Here is a 27966-nt window from a genome sequence, read left to right on the forward strand (position 1 = left end):
GGGCACACAGCTTTATTCCATCCTCTTCCTGCCCGCGGCCGCCCTGGGCAGAGTGAGGACAGGCTGCAAGGAGGGCCTGGGACAGGGGCACACAGGAGGTCATGCCGTGGCCTGAGGTGAGTGGGAAGGGGGAAGGCGGGTCTGCTACCAACCCCCACTGCCCTGGGGATTGTTCCGGAGGCCTGGTTAAGCCACAGGATTCAGTCTCCATGGGTGCGGACGCTGGTGGGCTGGGGCAGGCCGGGGATGGGAGGCCAGGTCTGTTCGGTGCACACAGGGCTGACAAGTGTGCGTGGTGACCTGCGGGAGGCAGCGGAGCGGCCAACACCCCGAACGGAGCAGGGCCGGGGGCTTGGCTAGTGACGCTTTTTCCAACCGAGACTCAGGAAGGGAAAAGTGGCTAGGGCCCACAGCCGACCGGATGGGACAGAGTAAAAAAACTCTTGCACACACGCACCCCCCAGACACACACACGGGATCAGCAGAAACTCGAGGCCGTCACACGATGCTCTGCCGACCCCCGGCCCCCTCAAACTCCGACGTGCCCGAGCCCCGGCCCCGGCCAAAGTCAATGAAGATCCCTTCCGAATCCGAGTCCACGGACTCCAAGATCTGGTCCACCAGGTTCTCCGGACTGGAGGAGGGCGGGGAGGGGCGGGCGGCGCCTGGGCCAGGTTCGGCGGGCTGGGCGGGGGGATACAGTCTGCTGGGGCATGGCCCCGACTGCGCGCCCACAGAGGGTCTGAAGGCCCCAGGGGGAGCCTGGCCGGGCGTGTCGGAGAAGCCCTGGGGCTCGGGGCAGGATGTCATCTCCGAGACCGAGTGCCTGCGGATGCCGGGGCCTCCGGGCGCTGCTCCCTCGGCCTCGTGCTCTGCCACGGGGTTCAGCAGTGGGGTGTTGTAGCTCTTGGAGCGCACCACCGGGTTCTTGGCCAGGACATCCCCCGAGCGGGAGCGGCGCAGGAAGTGCTTCTCTGCAGAGACAGACAGACGAGGTGTCGGGCACGGGGGCCGGGGGCCAGGGTGGGAGGGGGCCACTTGGCAAACCCAGGCACCTGTGTGGTCCAGGCCCTTCCTGGGGCCAGAGGCTAGCCGGCAGCCACTGTGTGCTTAGCTCCGCACAAAGGGCAGCCACAGGGAAAAACCCGACTGGCGCAGATCCTCGGCCCGGCCCCCTCACGCCCCTGCAAGTGAGAGGGCTCTGACACTGGGTCTGTCCCTATGTGTCTTCTTCCTCCCTTCTTCCGTCCGTGCTGGGGGAGGGGGAGGCTCAAATCAGCTGCTTGGTTCAAATGTGCACATGCCTCAGTTTCCCCAGCTGTGGAAAGTTGAACAATCTGCGGCACTTCCAGGGTGCGTGGCGAGGAGGACAAACCCATGTGGGTGGGCCACAGGTGAGGTAGTGGTTAAGTGTCAGGGCGGGGGCGGGATGACACAGGGTCTTTTCACGTGAGGTAAGGTCAGGGCTGGGGTTTTATTTGGAGTGTGGCGGGTGCCCCGGGGGGGGGGGGGGGGCCGGAAAAGGAGGGCCGCGGGGGCTGGACGGGGGGGGGGCGCAGATCTCAGGCTCCCACTCAGGGCCCTGCAGTTCCAAAGAGCGACCACCATGTGGCAGGGCTGAGCCCGGTGAGCGGCTCAGGGGCCTTTCCGGGGCAAGAGACAGAGGCTCCCCGTCCGGTAAGCGGGGGCCTGGAGTCCAGCACCACACGGAGTCGGGGAGGGGCGGTGCTCAAAGTTCTCCTCCAGCTGCTGGGGCCTGCCTGGTGGCTGGGCTTTACACCAGCAGGTAGGTGGGCACTCCCAAGCGGCCCTTGTGCCTCTGGGCCCCTAGTCCAGGAGGGTCTTTGTGCACCTCTCCCCAGGCCTGGCTCCTCCTCCTTCAGCTCACCTGTCACTTCCAGTCTGGCCTTCCCCCACATGGCCCTCATATCACCTGGGTATGGGTCCCCGTGGAGACGCATCTGGGGATTGTTTACTCATTGGTCTGCCTTCCCTGGCCCTGAGAGCCCACGTGGGTGGGGCTTGGTCTCTGCTGATCCCCCACGGCCAAGAACAGGGGCAGGCATACAGCAGGTGCTCGGTTTACAGAGGTGAATGAACCAATCGGCTGTCTGTTAAAGGAGCAACATGGCGGGCTTCTGCCAGACAGGCCAGGCAGCCCCAGGACGCCCACCTCCCCTTTCCCCTCCCCTGAGTCCCCAAACAAGCTAGGTTTCTTGGGCTCTGGGCCTTTGCACGTGCTGTGCCCTCTGCTGGCCAACTCCCGCCTTTCAGGACTGAACACAGATGGGACCTCACTGGGAACACAGAAGCCTCTGTGGGGCTCTCAGGGGAGTCATCACATTACCATATATGGTGTCAGCCTGACAGGTCCCCTTCAGTTCTTGAAGGAAGAACCCCAGGCCCCGCATGCCCAGGGCCCAGCACACAGCAGGGCTGGGGGATGCTCAGGACAGGTCTGCTGCATGACCGAAAAGCACATCCCCAGTGGGATCTGGTTGTGGCCATCTATTCACTGGGAGGCCTGGACCCTGGGCAGAGGTGGATGGGGCCAGAGGTTACCCAGCTCCCCTCCCAAGACTCAGTCAAGCCCTACCCAGGATGCAGGAATGTGTGAAGGGGCCCTCGCCGGAGTAGAGGCCGTAGGTGCCGAGGTAGGGCGACACCACCTTCTGGATCAGCGTCTCCAGGCGCAAGTAGTCCTTGGTCACGCCCCGGGACTCGTGCACCCCCTGCAAGAGAGGGAGGGAGGCGGGTGGTCACTAGACAGCCTGTTCCTTGCCGCCCTGGCCCAGCCAGGCTGAGCTCGACGGTCACCACTAAAGGCCTCCCCTGGGGGCCCCTGCCCTCACCCCATGGAGTGCTACAGGCAGGAAAGGCTGCCCCCCAGGGCCACCCAGGCCCTGTCCACCTTCTCCTCCCTGACACCCCTCGTCCAGAGCTCTGAGGGGATCTCTACCTCTTCTGGTTCCATCAGAGCCAAAGCCTGAGGAAGGCAGGCGCCCACAGGACAGCCTTGGTCTGGCTGATGGGGGGCAAGCTCTGTGCCCCCAGCACCCCCAGCAGAGGCCTGGCACACAGTAGGCCCTTAGTGAGCGCGAAGAAATGGGACATCCCTCCTCGAGGGGCCGCCAGTTGCTCACAGCACGAGATGCTCTTAGAATGTTAGATGACAGCTCTGGACAGTACGAGAGCTCCCCGCCACGCCGCCCACAAGAAACCCACTTCAACTGGAAAAACACACACAGACTAAAAGCAAAGGGTCGAGGGGTGCCCGGGTAGCGCAGTCAGTTAAGGGGCCGACTCCTGATTTCGGCTCAGGTCATGATCTCAGGGTCGTGGGATCGAGCCCCACCTCGGGCTCCGGGCACACAGAGTCGGCTTAGGATTCTCTCTCTCCCTTTGCCCCTCCCTCCAATCAATCAATCAATCAATCAATGCAAAGGGTTGAGAGAGCTGTGCCACGCGGACTCCAATCACAGGAAAGCTGGAGCAGCTAGGTTAATTTCGGACAGGGTGGATTTTAGTCCAAGGAAAGGCATAAGGGCCAAAAAGGTCCCTATGTAACAATACAGAGGTCAATTCTCTGGGACGACATAACAACCCCTAACATGCCTGCACCTAACAACAGAGCACCAGACCACGTGAGGCAAAACCGCTAGAACCTCGGGAGAGATCGTTAATCCACTAGGGGAGACAGACCAGCAGGCAGAAAACCGGGAAGGACACACTGCGCTCACCACTACCATCAACCGACGGGATCTAATCGCCATCAGACTGCCTCCCCCCACGACAGCGGAACACACATTCCGCAGCTCACGTGGCACGCCTGCCAAGTCAGACCATGTTCTGGGCCACAAAACTCAACTTCACAGATTTAAAAGGAGATCATACAGTGCCTGCTCTCAGGCCACAGTGGTGTGAAACCAAGAATCAGGAACAGGAAGATAACTGGGAGATCCCCAAATATGTGGCGAGCAAACAACTCACTTCTAAATAACCCATGGATCAAAGAGAAAATCTTTTTTCTTTTTGATTTTATTTATTTACTTGAAAGAAAGAGAGAGCATAAGCAGGACAAGCAGCAGGCCAGAGGGAGAGGGAGAAGCAGGCTCCCTGCTGAGCAGGGAGCCCGACTTGGGGCTCGATCCCAGGACCCTGAGATCATGACCTGAGCTGAAGGCAGACACTTAACCAACTGAGCCACCTAGGTGCCCCCAAAGAGGAAATCTTAACAAATATCTTAAAATGTTTTGAATGAAATGAAAATGAAAACAGATCTGCATTGATGGGATGCACTGAAGCTGTGCTTTGAGGGAAACTGTAGCATCAAATGGATATGTTAGTAAAGGGAAAGCCCACAAGTCAATAACCTAAGCTTCTACCTTGGGAAACTAGAAAAAGAAGAGAACAAAGTCCAAAGAAAGCACAAGAGAAATAATAACAGCAGAACTCAATGAGACTGAAACAGGAAATCCTTAGAGAAAATCGATGCAAACATAAGCTGGCTCCTTGAAAAGCCCAGTAACATCACTAAGCCTCCAGCCAAGCTGACTACTAAAGAGAGGACACGAATTCCTCACGTCAGGAACGAAAGAGGAGCCATCACTACAGACCCCACATTCCCTGGAACTACCTCCACCCCCAGCAACAGCAGAACAGATGAACAAGGTGCTCCGCTCAGCGGGGCGTTGCTGAACTTCACGTTGTTTCATTCCCCACACTTGTAAAGGGTGTCTGTCTCTGCCCCCTGCTGCACAGTGAGAGAATGGGGGCCCAGGGGCTGCATTACTGGTGAACACTCAGATGCACAGCTGCTCCCCTGGCTTCCCTGGGAGAAGAATGGTCACTCTGCCCGTGAAGCACGGGGTACATGATAGGCCCTCGACACATGCTAACCAGCAGCTGTGACTTCAGATCCATCAGGGACTCGAAAACAGTGGGGACAAGCTCACTCAAAGTGCAGGCCAGGTGGGGAGTGGGGCTACAGCAAAGGGGCAGGAGGGCAAGTCTTTGGGGCAAAGGGGCCAAGCGGAGGAAGCTGCGTGAGGCAGAGAGGCCACCAGGGGGCAGCACCGCCCCAGTCTGGCTACCCACCTCAGTGCTTTCATGGGATCATGGTGGGACCTCCTTGGCTCTAAATCCCAGTCCAGCCACTGTGGGCCCCCAGAAGCACCACAGAAGGCTTTACACCATTTCTCCCCACTGTCCTTGAACCTGCCCTGCAGGCAGGAAGTTTCAATCTGTCACACAGGTGGAAAGAGGCTGAGAGACACAAAGTCCTTCGAGGTCCCCTGCTTCAACCCAGCCAGGTCTCACCTAAAATCCTTCCAAATCCCAGCGGCAGGCCCGGCACCCTGCTTCGCTGCCAGGACGACCACCAGCTCCTGCCCAGCGCAGTCCCTCGACCCTCAGACCTCCACATTCATCAGGCCCTTCCTTGCTCTGGAATATTCACTGGCTGCCCTGGACCCTAGGACCAAACTCGCAGACCCTAATTTAGGATACCCACGTGCATGGGGGGATGCAGAACAACAAACAGGACTTTGGAGCGGTCAGACGTGGGTGAGGCCAGGCCTCGTTAGCTCTGGGCAAATGAGGACTCATTTCCCACCTGTAAAATGGGGTGGTGACGGGATGCACTAGTTTGCAAAAGGCCCTGTTTGCAGTAAAGGCTGTTGGTGGCCCATCAGATCCCCTGCTGTCTTGGGCAGGCCACTCATCCCCAGCTTGTGGCTGCCCCCTTCCCAAAGTTGCTCTGTCGGGTGAAATCCATCCACACCAGAAACATCTGGAACCACTGTGGGGGGGGGTGACCAACAGCCCCTGCCCATGAGGGACAACTCTGGGCCCCTTCACACTCCTGGGCTCCCCATGGGATGAGGTTGAGGCCCGCTTCTCTTGAACTCCCATCTTCCTCCAACACCTTCTGGGCTCCTCCTGAGAGTCTCTCCATTGACAAGTCACATGGACCCAGATCCTCGCCTCAGGCTCCGCCTCTGGGGAGCCCAGCCTTGTGCCCAGGGATGCTCCTGCCACAGGAGTGCGCAGTGGCCCCCTCAGGGCCCCACGCACCTGCAGCACCAGCAGCATCTGCACAATGGCAGGGGGCACGCGGGCGTGGGCGCGGGCCAGCGCATCCTCCAGCTTCACGCTCAGGGTGATGGCATTCCGGAAGTGCAGGAGGGCCAGCTGGCGCACGGACGGCTCCTTGCCCTGCAGACACAGAAGGCCGCGCCCCACCCTGCTGCCGTCACATGAAACCCCCACTTCCCTCCACATCCGATGATCTGGGACCAGATCCCAGGTATATGGCCTCACAGACCATCGGGTCCCCTTCCGCCCCATCCTCCTCCCTGGATGACCCCTGTCCCAAGGAGAGGCTCCAGTCAGCTTCCTCAGGCAAGGAAAGGGTAACTGTCACAAACCAAGCCCCTCTGGTGTGTTGGGCAGGGCCTACTGTGTGCTGCCCAGGGCTTTATAGGGCCTGTAGGAGGGGACCGTCCTTAGTTCCAAATTGTGGGTGGGAAAGCGGTTCTGAGAGGTCCAGGGATGTGCCTATCCTCAGGCTGGGGGCACCGTGCAGCAAGGCTGGGATGGGCGGTCGCCTGGGCCCCGGGGGTCCCACGGCTGCAGGGGCCGTTCACCTGCACCGGGTAGAAGATGGCCTGCAGTGTGGGCAGCACGTCACTGAAGAAAAAGTCCCACGTCTCTGCCAGTGAGTCCAGCAGTTTCTGTCCTGTGGGTACAGACAGCCATCACTGCTCACCCCTCCCAGGCCGGAGTCCTCTCGCCCGTCCGCAGGAAGACACAGGAGCTGAGGGCTGGGCTCTGGGCCCTGGAGGTGCCCACCTGCCCCCAGGTCGATAGCACGCAGCACTTAGCAGCTCTGTGGTCGGGGGTCCACAGTGTAGTCTCCCTGTGCCTCAATTTCCCCATTAATAAAACGGGACAGCGAGAGAGCCGACCTCCCAGGGCTGTGGGGATGAAATGAGCGGAGACAGGGTCCAGGGCAGAGGAAAAGCTCGTAAGCACTGGCTGCTGGTTCCCATTCCTTCATCCCACACCAGACCCGCACAGGAGCGCCCCCCACGCCCGACGGCAGTTGCCGCACACAGCCATCTCCTCCGATTCCCATGGCCCCCCCCCCCCCCCGCCGCCAGCAGGTGGGGAATCCATCCACCCATGCAGGCGTTTGCAGAGCACCTGCACTGGGTACTGGGGACCCAGCCCGGGACAGGGAAGCAGGACCCTCAATGGCAACTATGAGCACAATCATCATCCCATTGAAGGGGTGACCTCAGTGGGCAGACCAAGAAACAGAGCCTCTGAGAGGTTCAGGTCCTTTTCCTCCAGGGCCCTGGTCCCTGCCACCCTGGGTTGCCTGGGGTGGGATCTGGGGAGCCAGGGAGGCCACGTCCAAGAACAGCATGTCCCAGGTAGGGAAGGGAAGCAGAAAAAGTGGAGAGGATCAGGCCGGGAGGGCTTCCTGGAGGAGGTGCTACCCAAGCTGATTTAGGAGGCTGGGTTCGCCAGGTTGATGGACATCCTCAGTGTGGGATCCACACAAGCAGATGTGTGAAAAGCAGCCATTTGGTCAAGCTTTGGGTTATTTCTGCCAGCCCTGCAGAAGGAGCATGCCATCCTCAGGGTGGGCAGCCCCTGAGGGATGAGGACAGATGAGGTGTCCCCGAGCTGGGTCGGGGCTCCCCCAGGAAATGCAAAGTGCTGAACCCTCAGCCCTTCTGCCTGGAATGAACAGAAAGCTGCTGTGTCTGGGATAAGCAGGTCCCAGGACATGTCGCCCAAGGCCTCTGCTGCTTGGTGGGACCCCCACCTGGAAGTCAGACTAAGGACTGGTGGAGAAAACCTGGGTGTACTGGGGGTCTCTGGGTGAGGAGGTGAAGTGCCCATGCGAGCCGGCGTCCCAGACTATACTGCTTCGAGGCTTCCATGGGAACCAGGGAGCCAGACAAAGGCCTTCACCTCTTCTTACTTTCCTTGGGCTCTGGGCCCCACACTTTCCCTGCCCATTAAGGCCCAAGTCTGTGTAGGTTCGGGGGCTCTGGGAGGGGAGCCTGCTGGGGGCGGCCCCAGGAAGCCCATCCAGCCCAGTGGGCGGCCAGGGTGCTGGGGCCTCTGAGCGTGGCCAATCTGCCAGCACTGGGGCTCTCTGCCCGGCAGCCAGCTCCCGACCCTCCCTGGGGGCCCACGCCTAGCTCTGCAGAACCCAGGATGGGTGGGTGCCGCCGCCCGCGGAGCTCTGCCTGTACAAAGGTCCCTTCAGGTCCCCGCCATCCCTGGCAAGAAGAAAGGCGGCTCAGTTCCCCGGGCTGGCCGTGGGGTGGCTCTGGGCACGGGCCAGGCCGGCGCCCGCAGGCTGCTCTCCAGCCCACGGGACGGAAATGCTGTGGAAAGCAGAGGTTGTAAAACACTGCCTTGAGGCCCCATCAGAGCTACACACTGACCGAGAGGCCAGGAAGCACGGCCTCGCCCACCGGCCAAGTTCTCCACTGGGGCCCGTGGCCTAGGGCTGCAGGCGAGGGGGGTGGCAGGGCTGTCTGAGGCGACAGCATTAGGACCCTCGGGGAGTCTGGCAACCAGAGCCTCAGTGTGATCCTCCGTAAGATGGGTGTGAACGTCCTCGCGCGCACTGGGCAGAAAGCTGCCACGTAGCAAGTGCTCACTAAGTGTCGGCTGGGGGCATGGCCACCGGTGGGCCTGTGTGGGCCGTGTCCGTGCGGAAGCTCAGCAGAACCCAGGTTCTCCCCTGGTGGGCGGGACCATCTCTTCCTCTGTTCAGTCTAAGCGCTGAGGGCCCGGGAGACTGGAGCGCACCAGGCTGATCTTGGCTCGGGTCTCAGCCCCATGACGACCACAGGGCAGTGGAAAAGGCCACAGCAGGAGCTCTGAGGAGGCGAGCTAGCCAGGACGACGGCCCAGTGGAGTCAGGCCCATGGGCCGGCATGTCAAGGCCACTGGGGAGTTTGGCTAGATGGCCTGTAACAGGCTGGGATTCCTGCTGGACAAGAGAGGGCCAAGCCCAAGGCCTGGAGCCTGCAGGAGCCCCCGAGCTCCTCCCTGGAGTCCTCGGGTGTCTGGCCGCTGAGAAGTCAACCTGGCGGCAGGCGGAGCCCACTCCTGTAAGCCAGGCTTGGAGATCACGGAACCATAGCCTTAGGCGTGGTCTGGGAGGGAGACTCCATGTCAAGGCTGTCCCTCCAGGCCTCCTGTTTCCAGGAATCGCTGTGCTCGGGAGCTGATGTCCAAGGCCTGGCTGGAGGCTGGAGGCTGGAGTGGGGGCAGGCGGCAGGGTCCTGGGGCTGGCCACGTGAGGCCACCCACCACCCTCCAGCAGAAGCACAGGTGAGGACGTGGCTGGCCACAGGGAGCGGTCTCAAGGAAGAGCTGCCCTGGGAGCCAAACCGGGGCAGGAGGTGGATGCGGCAGGCTCCAAAGGCCACCCCTCAGGGTGCGGCATCAGCGACTGTCCCCCTGGCATGGACTGAAGGGCCGAACGTCTTCCCAGACAGACCACATTCTGAGGCCTGACTCAAGGACCACTGCTTCCATGGAGTCCTCCCTGACTGCCAAGAGGGAACTAACCCTTCCTTCCCCGGGGCTTCCCTTCACCCTGACATTCATCACCCTGAATTGTCACTGTCTGGTCCACGTCTGTGTCCCCAACTGGACTGTCAGTCCCTGCTAGGCAGGGCTGGATCTCCTCCATCTCCAGGCCCCCCGAGACTAGCTGGGGCCTGACCCAGAGGTGAGCACATGGGTGGAGCCCATCCAACCCCACGGTTCTAAGATTGGGACACTGAGGCTGAGGTCTGTGGCTGGATGGGAACTGGAGGCCAGGGCCTGTGGCCCCCAGACTGGGGCTCCGTGCCTGGCCCCGAGGCCTGGGGAGGCTGGACGGGGCTGGCACTCCCCGCTGGGTGGCCTGGCGGACACAGCCGCTGCAGGCAGGGCTCGACTAAGCTGCACAAAGCTGCTCTTCTCTGAAGCTCCCAGCTCCCCTAGGCCGGAGCCGGTGGGAGGCAGAGGCACTGTTGGAATGTGCCGAGTAAGGAGAGGGGCGTGGGAGGGCATCTCTGCCAGGTGCCAGATCCTCACTGCCCTGACTGCCGGACTCCGCTGCCGCCTCCTCCAGGAAGCCAGCCTCGATCCCTGGCGGTCTGTGCCTCTCCCTCCCCTCGACTGTGGTTCTGGTGGCCCTTCCCAGGCTCCTGCCTCAGAGCTTCCCAGCTGATAGAAGTGGGAGGTGCAGAAAGAGCAGGGGACACGCAGCTGAGTTCATCCAGAGCACACTAGGCCACTGACCTGTGTCCTCCTCCGGGAAATGGGCTAACGCCCCTTCTTTGTAAGGTCAGAGTAAGGATCGAAGAAAGAACGGAAGCAGCAGTGGAACCAGGCTGCCACACAGGGTCGTGTGGCCCCGGTGCCTCAGTTTCCCTGTATGTGCAGCGGCTGCAGTGATGTGTCTCGTGCAGGGTTGCTGGGAGAGCCTGAGTTAGGAGCCGGAGAACACTCAGGACGGTCTAGCAGAGAGTAAGCAAGTGCCCAGGGCCTGGTGCACAAGAGATGCTCAACCAATGTTCACGGGGCCAGAACTGAGCACAGGGACTGGCATAAACAGGCCTTAGCGGAGGTACTGGGGTTTGAGCTGGGCCCTCCCGTAATTGGAGCTCTCTCTCTGCCGATTCACTCCTACAAGGAGACAACGCTTCGGTCGCTGCCCCTGGCGCTGGAGCTCGCGGGCCTCCAGAAGGGCCAAGGGCATGTGCGCTGGGGCCAGGCTGGCCCGGGCTCGAACACACCCCCACCCTCTACTCACAGTGTGGCTGCAAACAAATCGCCTGCCATCATTACGCTGCTCCCAGCTATGAAATGGGCACAGGGAGGGCGCCTGGGTGGCTCAGTTGGTTAAGCGACTGCCTTCGGCTCAGGTCATGATCCTGGAGTCCTGGGATCGAGTCCCGCATCGGGCTCCCTGCTCGGCAGGGAGTCTGCTTCTCCCTCTGACCCTCCTCCCTCTCATGCTCTCTGTATCTCATTCTCTCTGTCTCAAATAAATAAATAAAATCTTTAAAAAAAGAAATGGGCACAGGGACCCGAAGGCCTCATGGGTGGGTAGGAGCATTAAAAGAGAAAACCCGTCTAGAAGGTCTAGCACCAGGCTCAGGCCCCAAACTCTGATGGGGCAGCTCCTTCCAGCCAGGGGACAGCCCCTGGCTCCCACCTCCTCCTTCAGGAACATCAGGGCAACAATAGGTCCTCGAAGATCCTGTCGGGGGTTCTCCCAAGATGCTGAGATGGGGTTCACTGGCATGAGAAGGCCCCGGGAGCAGTGAGGGGAGGCAGAGCCTTTTCCTTGATTTCTCAGCCCTCTTGGGCTCCAGCAAGTTGCGGGGTGGAGGTGGGGAGCAGATGCTCTCCCTATTAAGGTCCCCTCCTGGGGTCAGATCTTGGCCTTGCTGCCCCTGCTGCCCTCCCACCTGGAGCCCTGGGGACACAGGCAAGGCTGGGAGGGCCACACGTCCCAGCAGGGACACCGGCATGCGGCGCATCCCCACACTCAGTCCCAGCTGCGGGGCCGCCACACTCACCCTCATAGAAGCGGATCTTGTCCCGCAGGATCACCATGCCTTTAGTCAGCAGCTGGTTCTGAAAAGCACACACAGGCAAGCCGTTACTGCCGCGGGGGCACGCAGGCAGGCAAGGCCCCCAGGAGACCCCCAGCCGGCAACCGAGGCCCGGGGCGGGGGCTCTTACCCATGTCCCCCCACCCCCCAGCCTGTTTCCGGTAGAGCTTGAACCTCAACTCGCCCTGGGAGGACAGCGACGGCCCCTCAGAGACAAGCCGAGTAGGGCAGGTGGCCGCCTTTGCAGTCCCTGATGGAGGAAGGCCTTTCAAGCAAGAGGGGCCCCCTGCCTCAAGTCCTGGCGTGTGAACCCTGACGCCCCAAGCGCGGGGGTCATGCTGTCACGCTGCCCCAGGTGTCTGGGCTGAGAATGACACCTGGTGGGCTCAGCACCGCCACCAGCAGCCAAAAGGTAGAAGCGTCCCCAGCGTCCCCCATGGGTGGACAGACACACGGGGTGTCTCTGGACTTGGAATCTCACATGGCTGCAAAAAAGGAGCGAAGCGCGGACTGACCCAGGAATTAGCGGTGTCAGGACACTGAAGGCCCCCGAACCGTGCACTTTAAACGGGCACGCTACACGTGAGTTCTGCCAACCCTGACCCCGCGTGAGGGGAGGCCCCTCTGCCGGCGGGTGGGCCCTCGCTCGAAGCCCACCCCCGCCGCTGCTCCCCGCCCTTCCTTCCTGGCCGCGTGCCCCGGGCCTGTGGTCGTGTGTGCGTGGACTCTGCAGGCTTGTTGGCCCAAGGAGGTGTGACAAATGCAAAGTAAGGCACGGCCTGGACCAGAGCGGCCTCTCGATGCTGATGCCAGGCCAACGGCGTCACCGTGTGGCTCAGGGCGCTGGGGCCGTGCAGTGACGCAAACGTGGACGTCTGCGAGCCCACCCTGTATTCCAGGAGGTGAACGACCCTGAACAAAGCCAGCCCTGCGTCCTCCCACATGCCAGGGTACACACAGCGCGAAGACTTCACCCACATCGTTATCATTAACCTGCACAACGGCCACACTGGCTAGACGGGGAAACTGAGTCATGGTGGCGTGGCAGTCCTTGGAACCTAGTGCTCCATGTACCCACGGAGAGTAGGTGACCCCTGTCCTTTCTGGCCAGCTCAGAAAGCAACCCCAGCCTGCTCGAGAGCACAGACCACCCACCTGCAGGTACTCGGTGAAGAAGGACCCCAGCTCCGTCTTCAGCAGCTGCCTGTGGGCAGGAGGGGACAGGACAGTGAGGGATAGCAGGGCTCAGAGACCACCGGTGCTGACAGGGGGGTCACCGGGGCAGCTGGGAGGCCGACCCACTCAGCCCGGCGTGAAGGGTGGGCACGCGCCGTCAGTTCCGTCCCAGCAGGGGGCTGGGGGGGTGGGGGGGGCCCCGGGCCCCCGTCTTGTTCAGCTGTGGCTCTGTAGGCTCCCACCACCATTTCACACAAGCAGAAGCTGAAGGCTCCCCACAGCAAGAGTGAGGGCCACGGCATCTGTCACGTCCTCGGGGAGACACTGGCAGTGCTGGGCCTCCAACCCTCCGCTCCCCCCCACCCCGCACCCCGAGCAGGCAGCATGGCTCCCGAGGGCATCTTCACGGCCCTCCTGTACTCCGTCAACCCAGCAGCAGGTGCTCATTCCGGTTCCCTTCTACAAGCGAGGCAAGGGAGGCTCAGAGAGGTCCAGGGACTTGTCCAAGGCCACACAGGGCACAGCAAGTCGGGGTCTGAACCTCGTCCTTTGTACTCAGGTTGACAGCTCTTTGCACCGCACACCTCTGGGGGCCGAGAGAATGGTGGGCGTCCTGGTCCAGACCTGAAACACTTGGGCACTGTCAATGTTCGGCCCAACACTTGACCTCCCCTCTCATCTCGGTCAGCCTTGGAGCTCTGTGTGTGTGTGTGAGCGCGTGTGCGCGCACACTTGGGGGGCACTGAACTCACTACCCCCATACCCGCGAAGAGGGTGCTCTGGTCCTCAAAGGCCTTTTAGGGGTGGCTACGCTCTACCTTCCTGGTGCTGAAAGCGGGACCCCCAGGATTGGCTGTCCCCACTGGGGATGGGGGCCTGGGGGCTAAGTGAAGCAGAGAGAGGGCAGGCGGGTTGTGTGAGGTGACCAGCACCCCAGGAGCTGAGCAGCAGGCATCCCTGGAACCTGGGGCTTCGGGAAGGATAGGGAAGGTGCAGAGAAGATGGGGTGGGGACACGAAGAGGGCCACGTTTCCTGAGCAGCTCTCAGGGGCCACGGCCACATCAGGCCAGTCACAGACCGAAGCTCACGACAGCCTGACAGGTGGTCCTGGTGTCCTTGGATGGGATGAGTGAGGACCCTGAGGGTCAGAGCACCTTCGGCTGTCTGGTGGCAGCCCCGGGGCCCTGTCCCCAACCCCTGGCCGGCAGCTTCTCTTAGCACAGGACCAATCCCACGTCACAGCCCGACGCCGTCCCCAAGTAACCGTCAGGTTAACGGTGGCGACGCTCACCAGGCTGAGCTCCACCTGCGACAGTGAGGGGATGTGAAGCCAGCGGCCCCCTGTGGTCAGCCCCCTGCCACAGTCTCTCTACCTTCTCCCAATCATCTGCGCCTCCAAGGACCAAACGTGACCTCAGCTCCTATGTGACCCCCACATCCAAGCTCAGTGTCTATCTCAAGGTCACCACATGCATGACACAAGGGGCCACTCTGGGCAAGTCCAGAGAGCAAAAGGCAAGGAGAGAGGGTCTTCTCTTAGGCCAAGGCTGAGTCTGGGTGAGTCCGCTCAGCCCGTGAGGGGCCAGAGGGCCAGCCCCAATGCCGCCAGCCCACCGTGTGATGCTGGGCAAGTCCCCTCCCCTGCCTGAGCTCCAGCACCCTCATCTGGCGCCCGAGACATGCCAGAAGGTGGAGGAGGAGGGTCTGGGGTGTCAAGTGAGACCATGGCTTACACTTGGTATATATAGCAGGTGCTCAGTAAAGCCCTCCTCACCCTCTCCATGGCCCGTAGTCAGTGACAGTGAGTATGAACATGAATGAATGAATGAATGAATGTCTCCTTCAGGGCCTAGCAGACCCTCTGCCCCACTGCTGGCTGCCCGGGGGCTCCCCTCACCTCCTGACATTCCTCTTAACTCACTACATGAACCCCTGAGCAAGGGCGAGGGGCATGGCCAGCCAAGCATCCCCCAATTTGTGCTGTGCCCACAGGATCTCCCAGCTGCCAATGAGGGGAACCACGCTCATTCCACAGATGTGGAGACTGAGGCCCTGGGGGGCAAGAAGTGAGGTCCCTGTGGGGCCTGCTGGTTAGCTTACTCCCATATCCTTAGGGGAGCTTCAGGCCAGCCTATGCACCCCGGGACACCACCTGGGAAAGGCACTGCAGGGGGAACAGCCCGGGTGTCATCTGAGGGGAGACGGACAGCCACAGAAAGGGGCTGGGGGGGCAGAGACCGAGGCCAGGGCCACTCTGTCCAGATGGGCCTGCTGGCTCCTGGGAGCCGCAGGGCCAGTGGGACATCGGGCTGGAGCTGGGGCACGGCCAGATGATCTGCATCCAGCCAGAGCCCAGGAGGCAGGAGAAGGGGCCTCTCAGGAGCAGAGCAGGTGGCCGAGCTCCTGCCCATAAGCTTCCAGATGATTCTCCTGGCCCCAGGGAGACACCCTGGCAGCAGCTGCACGGTCAGGACAGGCCCGAGAACGCAGAGCAGCCTGGACCACTGGGCATGGGGCAAGAGGCCTTTCACAGCTGAGCACAACCAGGGCATCCTGGGGCCTGATTCTGTTTAAGAAGGTGGGGTGCATGAGGAGTCCTTCAGGGGCAATGACATCTGAAACGGGGAAAAGAGGTGTCCTCTGCAATGCAGAGTGACTTAGTCTCTACCTGGGAAAACTATTATGCCAAGTGTGTCTGTTTTGGGGCCTTAGGAGAAGGTGGTCAAAGGAACAGGTCAAGAGAGAGGTGAGATCAGCAGCCTGGACGTCATCAAAAACTTCCATGCTTCAGAGAACACTGCCAGAAATGCGAGAGACAACCCACGGATGGGAGAGCAGCTGTGCAAATCAGAACCTGGTAAGCGTCTAGATCCAGAATATATAAAGAACTCCCGCGACTCAACAAGGAAGAGATAAGTCATCCCGTTTAAAAACGGGCCAAGTAGACATTTCCCCGAAGAGGATATACAGATAGCCAACGAGCCCGGGAAAAGATGTTCCTGTGATTAGTCATCAGGGAACTGCAAACCCCAACCATGAGACGGCACTCACACCCACAGTGCTGGCAGATACAAACCCCCAAGAGGAGCAAGTGCCGGTCAGAAGCTGGGGGGCTGGCCGCTCAGACTCGGCTAGTGGGAAGGGAGGCTGAAGCAGCTGCCATGCATACCCCGGGTGTGGCGCCAGGAGAAACGAAGCCGCACGTCCGCACAAAGCCCTGCACTGCACGTTCAGGGCCGTATGCGTTACAGCCCGGGGGGGGAGGAGGGGCGGCCCAGACGTCTAGCAGCAGGTGAACGGATACACGGAATGTGGTTTCCCTAGCGTGGAATATTATTTGGTCACGGGACGGAATGAAGTGCGGGCACAGGCTCCGAAGCAGATGACCCTTGAAGGTGTCCAGCTACACGGATGCAGCCAGACCCCAAAGGCCATGGGCATGTCGGGTGATTGCATGTATGAGAAACGTCCATAGGAGGCAAATCATAGAGACAGACACGTGATTGCCATTTGTCAGGGGCTGGGGGAGGAGGGATGGGGAGTGCCTGTTAACGGGGACGGGCTTTTATGGGGGGGGGGGGAAGTAGGTGAGAATGTTCCGGAATCAAACAGTGGTGAGGACTGCACAGCTCAGTGAATATGCTAAAAACCACTGAAGTGTACGTTTTAAGACTGGATTATACGTCAATGTATACACATATGTATATAAAAACGGGAAAGAAAGGGTGATGGCCAGACATCAGGATCCTGTGACTACTCACCTCCCTGGACTTAGCCTTGCCTGGGCCCAGCCGAGGAGCGCCCCCACCCGCCCGTCTCACCACCGGCCCCGAGAACCGAGGGGAACATTCAGGTGACAGCACCATCAATGGCTCCTGTCACCGGGCTCTCTTGTGGGATCACGGCTAATCCAGTGATGGGCATCACGCATAAAGTCACTTGATTTAACATGGCCACGTGATAGAGAAGAGGGGGTGGGGGCTGGGCAGGGGGCGGTCCCGAGGGACCCACAAGGCCTGGGGTCAGGGACCCGAGTCCCAGCTCCACTGACCAGCCCTGTGAGCACACGCAGCATGTGACCTCTGCCTCAGTTCCTCAACCTGTAAAATGGGTAGCCGAGGAGCCCGAGAAAAACAGGGCCCCCTGGGCGGGTCACACGTAGGGGGCCCAGGAGAGGCAACGAGCTCCTGCTCTGTGACTTCAGCTGCCCCTTTCCCTCCCTGGGCCTCAGTTTACCTGTCTGTAAGGCCCCTCTCAGCTTTGCCACACTGGGCTGGGGAGCCCTGTAGGAATATGATCCCTGTCCCCATTATCCTTCATTCTCATCTTGAGCTGGTGAGAAGCTAGGCTGCCTACTTTTCCCAGATACTGACACAGGGACAGGGTAGCACGGGCCAGGGCGGGAAGGGAACAGCACAGAGGTAGGAAATGCCTTCTTGAGGCAGCTGTGTGACCCCAGGCAAGTGTCTTGACCTCTCTGGGCTTCAGCCTCCTCCACCGCAAAGCAGGACTAACGGGGCTGGCCCTGCAGATTCCCTCCAAGTGACGGATGGCACCCGGCTCACAGTGGCAGCTCGGAGGGGCTGGTCCGTCCTGGGCTCCCTCACCAGTGCTCACTGCTTGGCCATCCACAGGAAATGAGGGGCGTTCGGCCAGGCTGTAACTGCCTTTCCGGGAATGACACTCCCGTCATTAGGCAGGTGGGTCCTTCCTCTTTAACAGAATAATATCCTTCATGATGTTCAGCACCAGCGGGGAATGTGGGCGTTATCTCGAGCCCCTGTCCAAGTCCCACCCTGCTTCCCCTGAAGAGAAAGTGCTCAGGACGGGTCGGGGTGAAGTTCCACCAGGCCCAAGAGCCACACGACCAGGGCCCGCAGTCAAGGTCCGTGTGTGGCCCCGCGGCCACTGCCCGCCGCGGCTGTTAAGGGCGGCATCTCAGGTGTGGCTGGGGGAGTAGGGCCTGACTGACCTCCGCCCTGACACAGCCTTCCCTGCCACTCTCGGGCCCAGGACAGGACACATGGCCACTCACCGGACGCCCTCGTTGAGGCTGAAGAGTTCCTGGTCGGGCAGCCCCTTGCGCTGGAAGACGGCGATGACCCCGTTGTGGATGCTGTGGGTGGGAGAAAGAGGAGTGTCATCGAGGCCCCACCACCCCTCTCTGGAGCAGGCCACCCTGCTCGGCTGGAGGAACAGAAGTGGGCCTGGTCAGGGGCGCCTGGGTGGCTCAGTCATTAAGCGTCTGCCTTCAGCTCAGGTCATGATCCCGGGGTCCTGCAATCGAGCCCTACATCGGGCTCCCTGCTCAGGAAAGCCTGCTTCTCCGTCTCCCCAACTTGTGTTCCCTCTCTCACTGTGTTTCTGTCAAATAAATAAATAAAATCTTTAAAAAAAAAAAAAAAAAGAAGAAGAAGTGGGCCTGGTCAGAAGCAGGTGCCCATCTTTTCTCTTATAAGGCAGGCCCTGGAGAGCAGGGGTCGGTTGTCCTCATGAACCCTGTCCACACCAGAGCCTCAGTTCCCATCTTGACCCCAAGATCCTGCACCCCTAGCCCCAGCCTCCCCCAAGCCCCGGGCCTGAGTCACCTCCGAGTCACCTCTCCAGGATGTCTTCTGCGGCCTACACACACTCTGCTCCCCTTCCCTTGTTCCTGAACCCTCTTTTCCCAAGGGTACCTTTGATCACCTGTCCCATCCTATAACATATCCCAACCTGACACCTACCAGGGGCTTCCAGGTGCCCCTGAGCCAGCCCCTCCTGACTCCTGGTGTCCCTGAGCACTGAACGCTTGTGTTATGGGCCCCACTGGGGAAGTGGCCTCCAGCCACAGGGCCTTTGTATGTGCCCTTTCTCCTGGTTGGTCCTCTCCCACTTCCACTATCTGCTCCCTTTAGATCACATGTTGTTGCCCACTTTTACAGACTGGTCACTGTGTAACCACATGTTTCCGTGTGATTTGATTAAATTGTTTCTATCACTGTCTATAAACCCCAAGAGCATAGAGCCCCGGGCAAAATTCATCCTTGACTCTCCCTCACCCTCCAAAGCCAAAGTTCCTGAAGTCAGATCCATTTCTCCCTCCTGGAGCTCCGCTGCACCCCTCCCCTCCCTTCTAGCCAGGGCCCCTCCTTGCGTGCCTGGACCCGATTACACCAGCCCGCCTCCACACTGCCCCCAGTCACTTCCCTGACCAGGGTCTTGTGAGGCATCCACTGCCCTGCAGATACAGCCCAAGGCCTGGACATGGCATTCGAGGCTTGTCAGGAATGGCCCCTCCCTGCATGCCGGAGCATCCTACACTCGAGTCTCGGAGTGGCTGGACCTGCCAGAGGCTACCACACCTCTGGGTCTCTGCACCCGCTGCCCCTTCTGCCTGCACGGCCCTTCCCTTCCCCAAATACGAGGTAAGCAGCTATTCATACTGAAGACTGAGCTCAGAAGCCACTTCCTCCAAGAAGCCCTCCTGACCCCCTCCCTTCCCCAAGGAGACTCCTATCCTGGCACTTTGCTGATTTACTTTCCTATTAGCACACACCCTCGCCCGGCCACACACTCCTGAGGGCGAGAACCGGGTCTGGGAGGCTCCACCGCCCTCTGCCTAGGCCCCGGCGACTGCTCTAAAGCTCACAGACCTGCTGCTGTGATCCTCAGTGCGGAGGGGACAGCTGGACACACGCTGCCGTTCACATCGCAGACCAGGCAGCAGCCACCAAGCTCCTGGCACCCTTGTCCGTTGGCATTAGCTCCATGCTTCCCAGGAATGCAGACTGGCCCACTTCGCAGATGGGGACACAGAGGCTCACAGAAGCCACGTCCCCTTGGGAGGGCACAGAGCTCCTCACCCAACAGCTGCCCCCTGTCCCCACACAGCCGGGTCTGGGCAGGGCTCGCGCAGGGACCTGCACCCCCCGGGGGCGTGAGCCGTGCGGGGCCACATCCAAGGTCCACGGCTGGTCCCTGCCAGGCCCGAGGCCGAGACCAGCTCCACTGGGAGTTACCAGCCTCTCAGCAAGTGCTGGCTGAGACCACGCGGGACACCGGTCACTTGACCTGGGGTGCCCGTCTGCTCCGGGCCTGGCATCAGAATGCCACTGACTTGCATGTCCAAGACACACGTCCCCCAACTTCTGCTTCCCCCAACCCTGGGCTGCTGTGAGGATGAAATGCCTGGCCGGGGCCACGCTCACCCCCATCGGAAGTCCCTGGTGGACCCAGCCCCACCACTGTGTCCCCGGAAGGCTGCTCCCCATCTACAGCTAGAGAAGAGAAAAATCCGCCAGGAAGCCTAACGACTGCCGGGAAGCCAGTGGTCCTCCAGCGCTGCCACGCCGGAATCCGAGCAGCTGCAAGCTGGCTCCCGACCCCGACTGCTGGGGGGCCGGAGGCGCACGGCAGTCCTGGGCACCGCCCTGGGACCCGGGGGCCCAGCCGCTCCTGAGGCACAGAGGGGATCAAGGACCCCGAGGCGGGAGGAAGCCAGCGCAGGCTGAGCCCTGGGCAGCCTCTCTTGCTCTTCACACACACCTGCTCCTAGCAGCCTCTCCCTGGCCTTCCTTCTCTTCCCGTCAGCCTTCCGGAGGGACCCCAGCCCAGAGGTGACCCTGCACCAGTGGCTCTGGACGGTGAGGCCGGCTCTCTGAACCAGGTCCTCCCCAAGGCCCCCGGGGAGTCAGATGTATCAGCCCCTCCTGCCTGAGGGCCTTTGTCCTTGCTGTCCCCTCCCCTGCAGGCTCGCCCTCCACCTGCCCCGTGGACCTCAAACCCTCCTCCAACCCCCCCAGGTCGGGTCCCTCCTCCCTCACACTGGTGGTGTGGAAAAAAACTTGACCTCAGTGGTCTTTTAGGGGAGGGGAGGTCTATCTGCTTGACCTTGGTCTATCTGCCCCCATCCCTGACCCCCAGGCTCAGGCTGGTGCCACACCCAGCGTATCAGCCAATGAGGGGGTTTATCACCCCCCTTTGAGTCTCTCAACACCTGTACCTGAGCAGCCCCCGGCCCAGCCCAGGGGTCACCCTGAGACCCGCCGTCCCCTCTCTGCCCACTGTGAACACTGGCCACCTGTGCTTCGGCTTCCCCATCCACACCATGGACTCGGAACTCCAGCGCCCAAAGGAGACCGTGCCCGGGCAGTGGCGTGCCCCACGGGGGACACTTGCTGGGGCATCTTCAGCAGTGACTCTGAGGACAGGTGTGTCCCCAGAAGCTCCCACCACAGCTCAACCATCCGCTCTGTGGTTTTCTCAGTCTCTACCTTCTAACCACCACACGGGGGGCCTGTCACACCCCAGGCTATGGAAGGAAACGAGGAGGGTCTGGGGAGCCAAGGGACTGCCCAGAGTCACACGAGCGTGACACCCAGCAGAGCCAGCAAGCCTGGCCCGCGGTCCTCCTACCCCGGTGCGCCGGCTCGGAACCCGCCTCCCACGCTGCCCCAAGCTGGACGGGCCCTCCTCCTTCCATTCCTCTCCAGCTAGGGGCTGAGGTTCCCTTTCTAGCCCAAGTCCAAGTTGGGCAAACAAAAAAAAACCTTGCTGTGAGCCACTTGGGGAGAGGAAGGGTGGGGAACAAGAGGCCCTCGTGTGACTTATCTTCCCTCCAAAATAGAAGTGAAACCCCAGCTTCCCTGGTCTGTGGCCTCCTGGCCAGAGGTGGGCAGGCCCAGCGCGGGCACCGGCAGATGCTCCTGTGCAAACCACAGGCAGCCTCCAAGGGCACTTCCGGGTGAGACCCACGGCCTCTCCCCACTGGGCAGTCCTTCGTGGAGCCTGTCCCCCTCCCCGGTGCAGGACAGTAGGGCAGGGCCGAGTCCCAGTGTCTCTTGCCTGGGCCCTGGGGTGAAGGGGGAGAAGGTGCTAGAGCCCTGGTGAGGTTCCAGGGTGCCCCTGGAGAGTGCATGGCCCAGGAAGGGGGTGGGGCCAAACTGGGAGAGGGAGGGCTGACTGTAGGGCTCCTGGGGGCATCTGCCTGTGGCCACCCTGGTTTGGGCTGGAGCCCACGTGGGGCTGTGGGCTGAAGGGGACCCCATGTGTGGACCTCTCAGTGTCGCCCCCACCTGCCCATAGAGGAAGCCCCAGCAGAGAGTGAATGGCGGGCCTCTGGTCGGTTCGGCTGATACACCTCCAAGGACCCCTGGAGAGAGTAAGGCCCCTGGCAGGGACCTGGAGGCAGAGCCCTGCCTTTCTCTGGTGCCTACCTCGATTTGGACATGGCCTCCAGAGGCCTCGGAGGACACCAGGTGACCCCAGAAGGCCGAGCCAGACCCTGAGCAGGGTGGCCACCTCCTTGGGCCCCTCCCACTGGTGTCCAGGCCTGGCATGTCTCACCGGCTCCCGGCCTGCAGTCCGCGGGAAGGGATGGTCAAGTGAACGAAGAAGGGCAGAGGAGCTGGGCTCCACCGGGTCCGCCATGAGCCCCCCAGGCTCCTCCTGCTGCTAGCTGCCACCCCACTGACAGCCAAGGCTCTAGTCCTCCCTCTCCCCGGTCTATCCCTGAATGGAGCCCCCGTGTCCTCCTTGGTACCTGGGGGTCATGCCCAGCCCTGAGAGATTAAGGGGGGGCCGCCTGGCTCTGCTCTAGCTGCCCCAGGAGCAGGGCCCACTGGCTTCCTCTTCACGTCCAGGTGAAAGGCACAGGAGGTAGGCAACCTGGAAGCCGACCGTGCCCCCAGGCCAGGCCCCGACGTGACTCTCTGGTAAATGGGATGACAATGCCGTTTCTAGCCCCGTGTCAGCTCCATCGGCTCCTCAGCAAACAGATCCCACTCACAACCTGGTTCCAGTCCACCTGGCTCCGGGTGCTAGCCCCCAGCCCTCACAGGGTCCCTGGCTGAGCAGGAGGGGCCCGTGCCCACCTGCACTCCCCCCCGGGCGCCTGGCAAGCGCCCTGACCCGCCGGACTGCGGAGGGCACAATGGAGTGCCCATGTCCTGGAATGGCTCCCCATTTCCCAGCTGTGAGGCAGGTTCTGGAGCCAGGATGGGGAGGGCTGCACACGGCCCTGAGCAGCCCTGAGCCCAGGCTGGGGTGTGAGAAGTGGTGGCCCGGAGCGGAGGGGGGCGGGGGGGGGTACGGGCGTCAAAAACGCCACAAACATAGTGGCTTAAAACAACCCCAACGTGTTTGCTTACGTTTCTGAAGACCAGAAGTTCTAAATCAGTTTCACGAGGCTAAAATCAAGGTGTTGGTGTGACTGGCTCCTTCTGGAGGCTCTAGGGGAGAATCTGTTTCCTGGCCTTTTCCAGCTTCTAGACGCTCCCAGGTGCTTGCTCAGGCTCCTCCACCCTCACGGGAAGCACTGTGGCACCTTGGATCTCTGCTTCCATCCCGCCACCTCCTCCCCTGCCCTGCCCCCCGGGGCTTCGCTCTTATGAAGACCCTTGTGATGACACTGGACCCCCATCTCGAGATCCTTCACTTAATCACACTCGAAAAGTCCCGTTTTGCCTTTAACATAGTCTCAGGTTCTGGAGGGCCAGGGTGTGGACATTTTGGGGGGCCATTCCTCTATGGACCACACCCAGACTGCCTCAGGGGGGCAGGAGGCTCAGGCCCCGGAGCGGCAAATAGGCAGGGGTGGTGTAGGGGGAGCCAAGCACAGGCCCCCAGCAGCCTCCAACCCCCACCCCCAACCAATGGATCACCCTGGAGCCTTCAGCCAACCTCCTCCGGCCCCTCAGAGACCCCCCTGAGGGGGTGGTAGACGCGCAGGCTTTGGAGTTGGACCTAGGTTAGATCCCAGCATCTGCCCTGACTCCCTGGGGAGACCTGGGCAGTTCCCAAACTTCTCTGAGCCTCAGTGTCCTCCCCTGCAAAATGGGGCCGATGAGCCCCACCTTGAGGGCTGCTGGCGAATGACAGGAGCGCCGTCAGGCCTCGGGTTTGGTCAGGGCCCAGCACAGGTCAGCCCTCTGAGTGCAGGGCTCCTGGATGCCCAGGATAGGGGAGTGCATACAAGGTGGCTGCCTCCAGCCTCCAGGTTCTTACCAACACCCACCTCTCTTGGTCCCTGCACCGTGACCTCAAGTCAGACCTGGGGTCAGACCCCCGGGCCCTAACATTAGTGTGGGATCTTGAGCAAGTCCATCCCCCCCACCTCAGTTTCCCTCTCTGTAAGCTGAAGATAATCATCCCAGGTACTTGGAGGGAGATGATGGGGAGGGAGGGAGTGTCCCACGCAGGGCAGTGTGCCAGGCCCCCAATGCGCCCACACTCCACCCTACTTGGGGCCTCCCCTCCCATACCTAGAAGGTGGGGTGGGCGCCGGGCTCTCTAAACCCCAAGCATTCGGGCCGGTTCTGGCCCGCAAAGAATGAGAGTTAGCACTAACTCCATAACGATTAACACCCTCTGGCCCAAACACATGCCCAGGGGACCCGTGTTAGGCAGGCCTTTAGGGCTGAGGTTTGGAGAGCTCCCTCTCGCCCCTCAGCTCATGAGCATGACCTGCGTGGAACTAGAGGCCCCACCCCTGCATGGGGTCCAGACCCCGTGAGGAGCTAACTGGGGCGGCCCAGGAGGCATGCACGGACAGAGCGGGACACCACCTGCCATGTCCGGGCCCTTGAGGGAGGAGGGGAGGGGAGACTCCAGGTGGGAGCAGCAGGTCGGCCTCCTGAGTCCCCGGCCTGTCTGGGGCCCTGCACTCGGCTTGGCTCAGGGGACAAACCCGCCAGCAGAGAAGTAAGGGCCAGTGGGGCCTGGCACCCACCACTCACTCAAACATCTCCTGCACACCCAGGAACCGACATTCTGGAGGAAGGAATGAGGCGTAGCTGGGCCAGCTGCGCAGTCAGCACTCACCCGTCCCCCCGTGTATCTTCTTCCGGGCACTAAACGCGACCTACAGTGACCTCATGCCTTTCCTTATGTCCCTGTTTATCTCCTGACTCCTTCCCCGAAAGCCGGCTCAGGAGGCTGTTCTGCTGCCTCTCGGCCCCGGGAGCCGCCCAGTGTCAGGGAGCGAAGGAATCAATGAGGGAACGAACTGAACGATGAATGTCTAAGTGACTGCACGGATCCCGTTCTCATGAGAGCAAGCTCTGAGGAGGAAAGAGGCACAGGAAATTTAGGGGATGTGCCCAGGGTCACTGTGGTGGGCTGAATAGAGTCCCCCAGAAATTTGTGTCTACTTTGGAAACAAGGTCTTTGCAGATGTAGTCAGTGAAGGATCTTGAGACAAAATCATTCTGGATGAGGGTGACCCTAGAGCCAATGACCGGCATCCTTGTAAGAGAAAGGAGAGGGAGTTTCGACAACAGAGGCCCAGGAGAGACCAGGTGAAGACAGAGGCAGACGGCCACAAGCCAAGAGACCACTTGAAGCTGGAGGAGGCAGAAGGATACCCCCCTAGAGTCTTCGGAAGGAGCACAGTCCTGCCGACACCTTCGTTTTGGACTTCTGGCCTCTGGAACCACAAGAGAATACACCTCTGTTGTTCAAAGCTACCCAGCTCATGGCAATTTGTCACAGAAGCCCTATGAGACTAGTATGGTCGCACAGATAAAAGGCCTCGGACTCCAAACGAGGCGTGAACAGCTCAGCAAGGCAGGCCCTGGAGACGGACACAGCTGTCCTGCATGAGGGCTGTTGTCCTGGGGGCCCTGCAGGGAGCCCTGCAAGAAGGGGCAGGCGGGCAGAGACCAGAGCGGACCCCCAGCCCTGCACTGCTCCCACTCAGGGATGGGCAGAGGAAGGCACTTTGCCTCTCCTTGGCTCGGCACCCCCTCTGCCTGGGGAGGAAAGAGCGGGGGCTCAGGCTCTGCCCTGTCCTCCATGGGTGACAGTGACATGGGCAGGTCTGCGGGGTGCTCTGTGTCCCCCTCTGCACCTCCAAAGGGCGGATGAGAGAAATAACTCCCACGCTGGGCAAAGTGAACCAAGGGACATGAAGGGGTCGGGCGAACAGAAGGAGTACAAGATGGCAGGTGGGAGCGGCCAGGTGCCCAAGGGATGGAAGACTCAAGCTGGGGGAGAGGAAACGTGTTCTTCTGAGGCCTGACAGGTGCTGGAGTTCTAAATTCCATTAAGTGAAAAGCAGTGGAGGGACTCAGGCGGCCTCTCCTAGCAGGCACCTCCCTGAGCTCCGCAAGACTCAGAGCTGGCCCCAGGGTCACACGGGCAGGTGGCTGTCTAAGCCAGTGCCTTCCCCTCTGTCTGGACACCCCCAGCAGGAGACCCCGGCTGGGGGAGAGGGGCTCACAAAGCTGCTGGTGGTGAAAGCTCAGGAACCAGCAGACTCCCGAGGGCCCCTCCAACCTCATCCTTACAGGCCCACCCCAGCATGAGTTTGGGCTTGAGTTCCACACTACATACTATGTGCTGGGCACCGCGCAGACAGCTTGAATATGTATGTTTTGCACTTAATCCCTACAACCGCCCTGTGAGGTGGACACCCTTATGAGCCCATTTTATGGCTATGGAAATTAAGGCCCAGAGAGGTTGACTGACTTGCTCAAGGCCACACAGCAGGGAAGAGGCAGAGCTGGGAATGGAACTAAATCTGTTTGGCTCCTACCACTAAACCAGAGAATGGGGGGGCGGGGCGCTCAGCATCTATCTACTGAACTCCGAGACAAGAGAAATCAACTCTTAGGACATTGTGCAGTCAGTGGGTCACTGAGATTCCCCAGTGAGAGTCCCTCCTTTACTGTCTCCACATCAGCCCGGTAAAGAGGAATGCACACGCCCACTGACAGATAGGGAAACTGAGGCAAACCCAGCCCCAGGCAGTCTGCAACTTGGTAGGGGACAGAAGCCAAGCGCGCGGATGATGGGGTCCTGCCTAGTGCACAGACAAGGGTCTCAGGCTGGTGGCCCCATGCCCACTAGGATGCTCAGCAAAGTCTCCATGAACAGAATCAATGTGTGGCCACACTGACAGCCGGGTTCCTGGGGGCTAGGACCACAGCCAGCAGAGCATCTGGCAACACTTCTCTGCCAGGTGTGTGTGTGTTGGGGGGGGCGGCATCCACAGCCCCCCTGAACAGCCTCTCACTCTCTTCCCCTCCCTTCCCTTTTCCTTTTGGTGGAAATGTCTACTTTGAAAAGGGATCAGGAACAGACACGCTGGGGAATCCCACTACATAAACCATCTCTTTTCCGGATCCCAGCCTTGCTCTTCAAACAAAGCTTGGGGGTGGGGGGACTTCCCACGCCCCTGCTAGTCTGGGAAAGGCCCCCAGGGGGGAGGGTCGTCTCAGGAATGCCAGGCAGCTGCTGCACCCCTGCTGACAGCTGGGAGGACAGGGGCCGCTCAGGGGAAATTACCCGCCCACCCCCTCAGACCAAAGGGACCTTTACTCTGAGACAGGAAGCGCAGCGGCCACCCACCGACAGCGCCCTTGAGGCTCATCTGCTCCTCTGCGAAATGGGAAAAATACTTCCTGCTCTCTTTACCTCCCAGACTGCCATGAGCACCGGGGCGCAGAAGTGGGAAGACCCCCGGGTGGGAGGCAAGCACGCAGGCTCCAGGCCCACGCCGTCGCCCACCAGCTGGGCGCTCCGGGACGATCCCCGAGTCCGCGGTCTCGTCCCTCCCTTCTAGAAACACGTTGCACTAAACTTCCCTCTCCGCCCGCACAACTCCGGCGGAGCAAGTTCTTTGCGAACTGTGAAGTGCCGCGGCGCTCAGGGCTCCGTTCCTCGCCTGCGGGCCCGACGGAAGGCTCCCTCTCCTCCGGCTCTGGGGCCCCGGGCCCGGCGGGCGGGCCGGGAGGGGGCGGCCTTACCTGTTCCAGGTGGCGTTGGCGCAGGCCCGGCGCTGCTGCGTGCCCCGCTCGTCCGCGCCGGCGGCAGCCGGCTCTCTCTTGCCCAGGTCACTGAGGCTGGGCGAACTCATGAACTTCAACCTGCGGAGAGTCCTCATGGTGACCCCGGCGGCCCGCTCCGCGCCCACGCGCGCCCGGCGCCGCGCCCTGCGCCACGCCGCGCCGTGGGCCCCGGCCGGCACTGCGCCCTCTACGAGGAAACTTGGGCGAGAGCAGGAAGCTGAGCGGCCCTCCGGGGTCCCGCCCCGGTCCCGCGCCTCCGCCCCGGGCCCCGCGCCGACTGGCCCGCCGGGTTAATCATTGCTCCGAACGGCCGCAGCGTGGAGCGCCAAGAGCGCGGCCGGCAGCGCGGACCCGGCGCAAACGGAGGCGG

The 27966-nt window shown here is 61.3% G+C and overlaps 1 protein-coding gene across 1 annotated transcript; it reads right to left on the reverse strand.

Annotated features, from left to right (window-relative positions):
* Nucleotides 1-3: 3 nt before the first annotated feature.
* Nucleotides 4-27966, reverse strand: PRR5 (proline rich 5). Its single transcript, XM_021690015.2, has 8 exons — nucleotides 27555-27966; nucleotides 17861-17941; nucleotides 12804-12852; nucleotides 11613-11670; nucleotides 6648-6739; nucleotides 6076-6216; nucleotides 2597-2732; nucleotides 4-974 (listed from the first exon to the last, which is right to left on the reverse strand). The coding sequence occupies exons 1-8, from the start codon at nucleotides 27689-27691 to the stop codon at nucleotides 499-501; spliced, it is 1170 nt and encodes a 389-aa protein (XP_021545690.1). The 5' UTR covers nucleotides 27692-27966; the 3' UTR covers nucleotides 4-498.

Source organism: Neomonachus schauinslandi, chromosome 5 (genome assembly GCF_002201575.2).
Source record: "Neomonachus schauinslandi chromosome 5, ASM220157v2, whole genome shotgun sequence".
Lineage (NCBI taxonomy): Eukaryota > Metazoa > Chordata > Mammalia > Carnivora > Phocidae > Neomonachus > Neomonachus schauinslandi.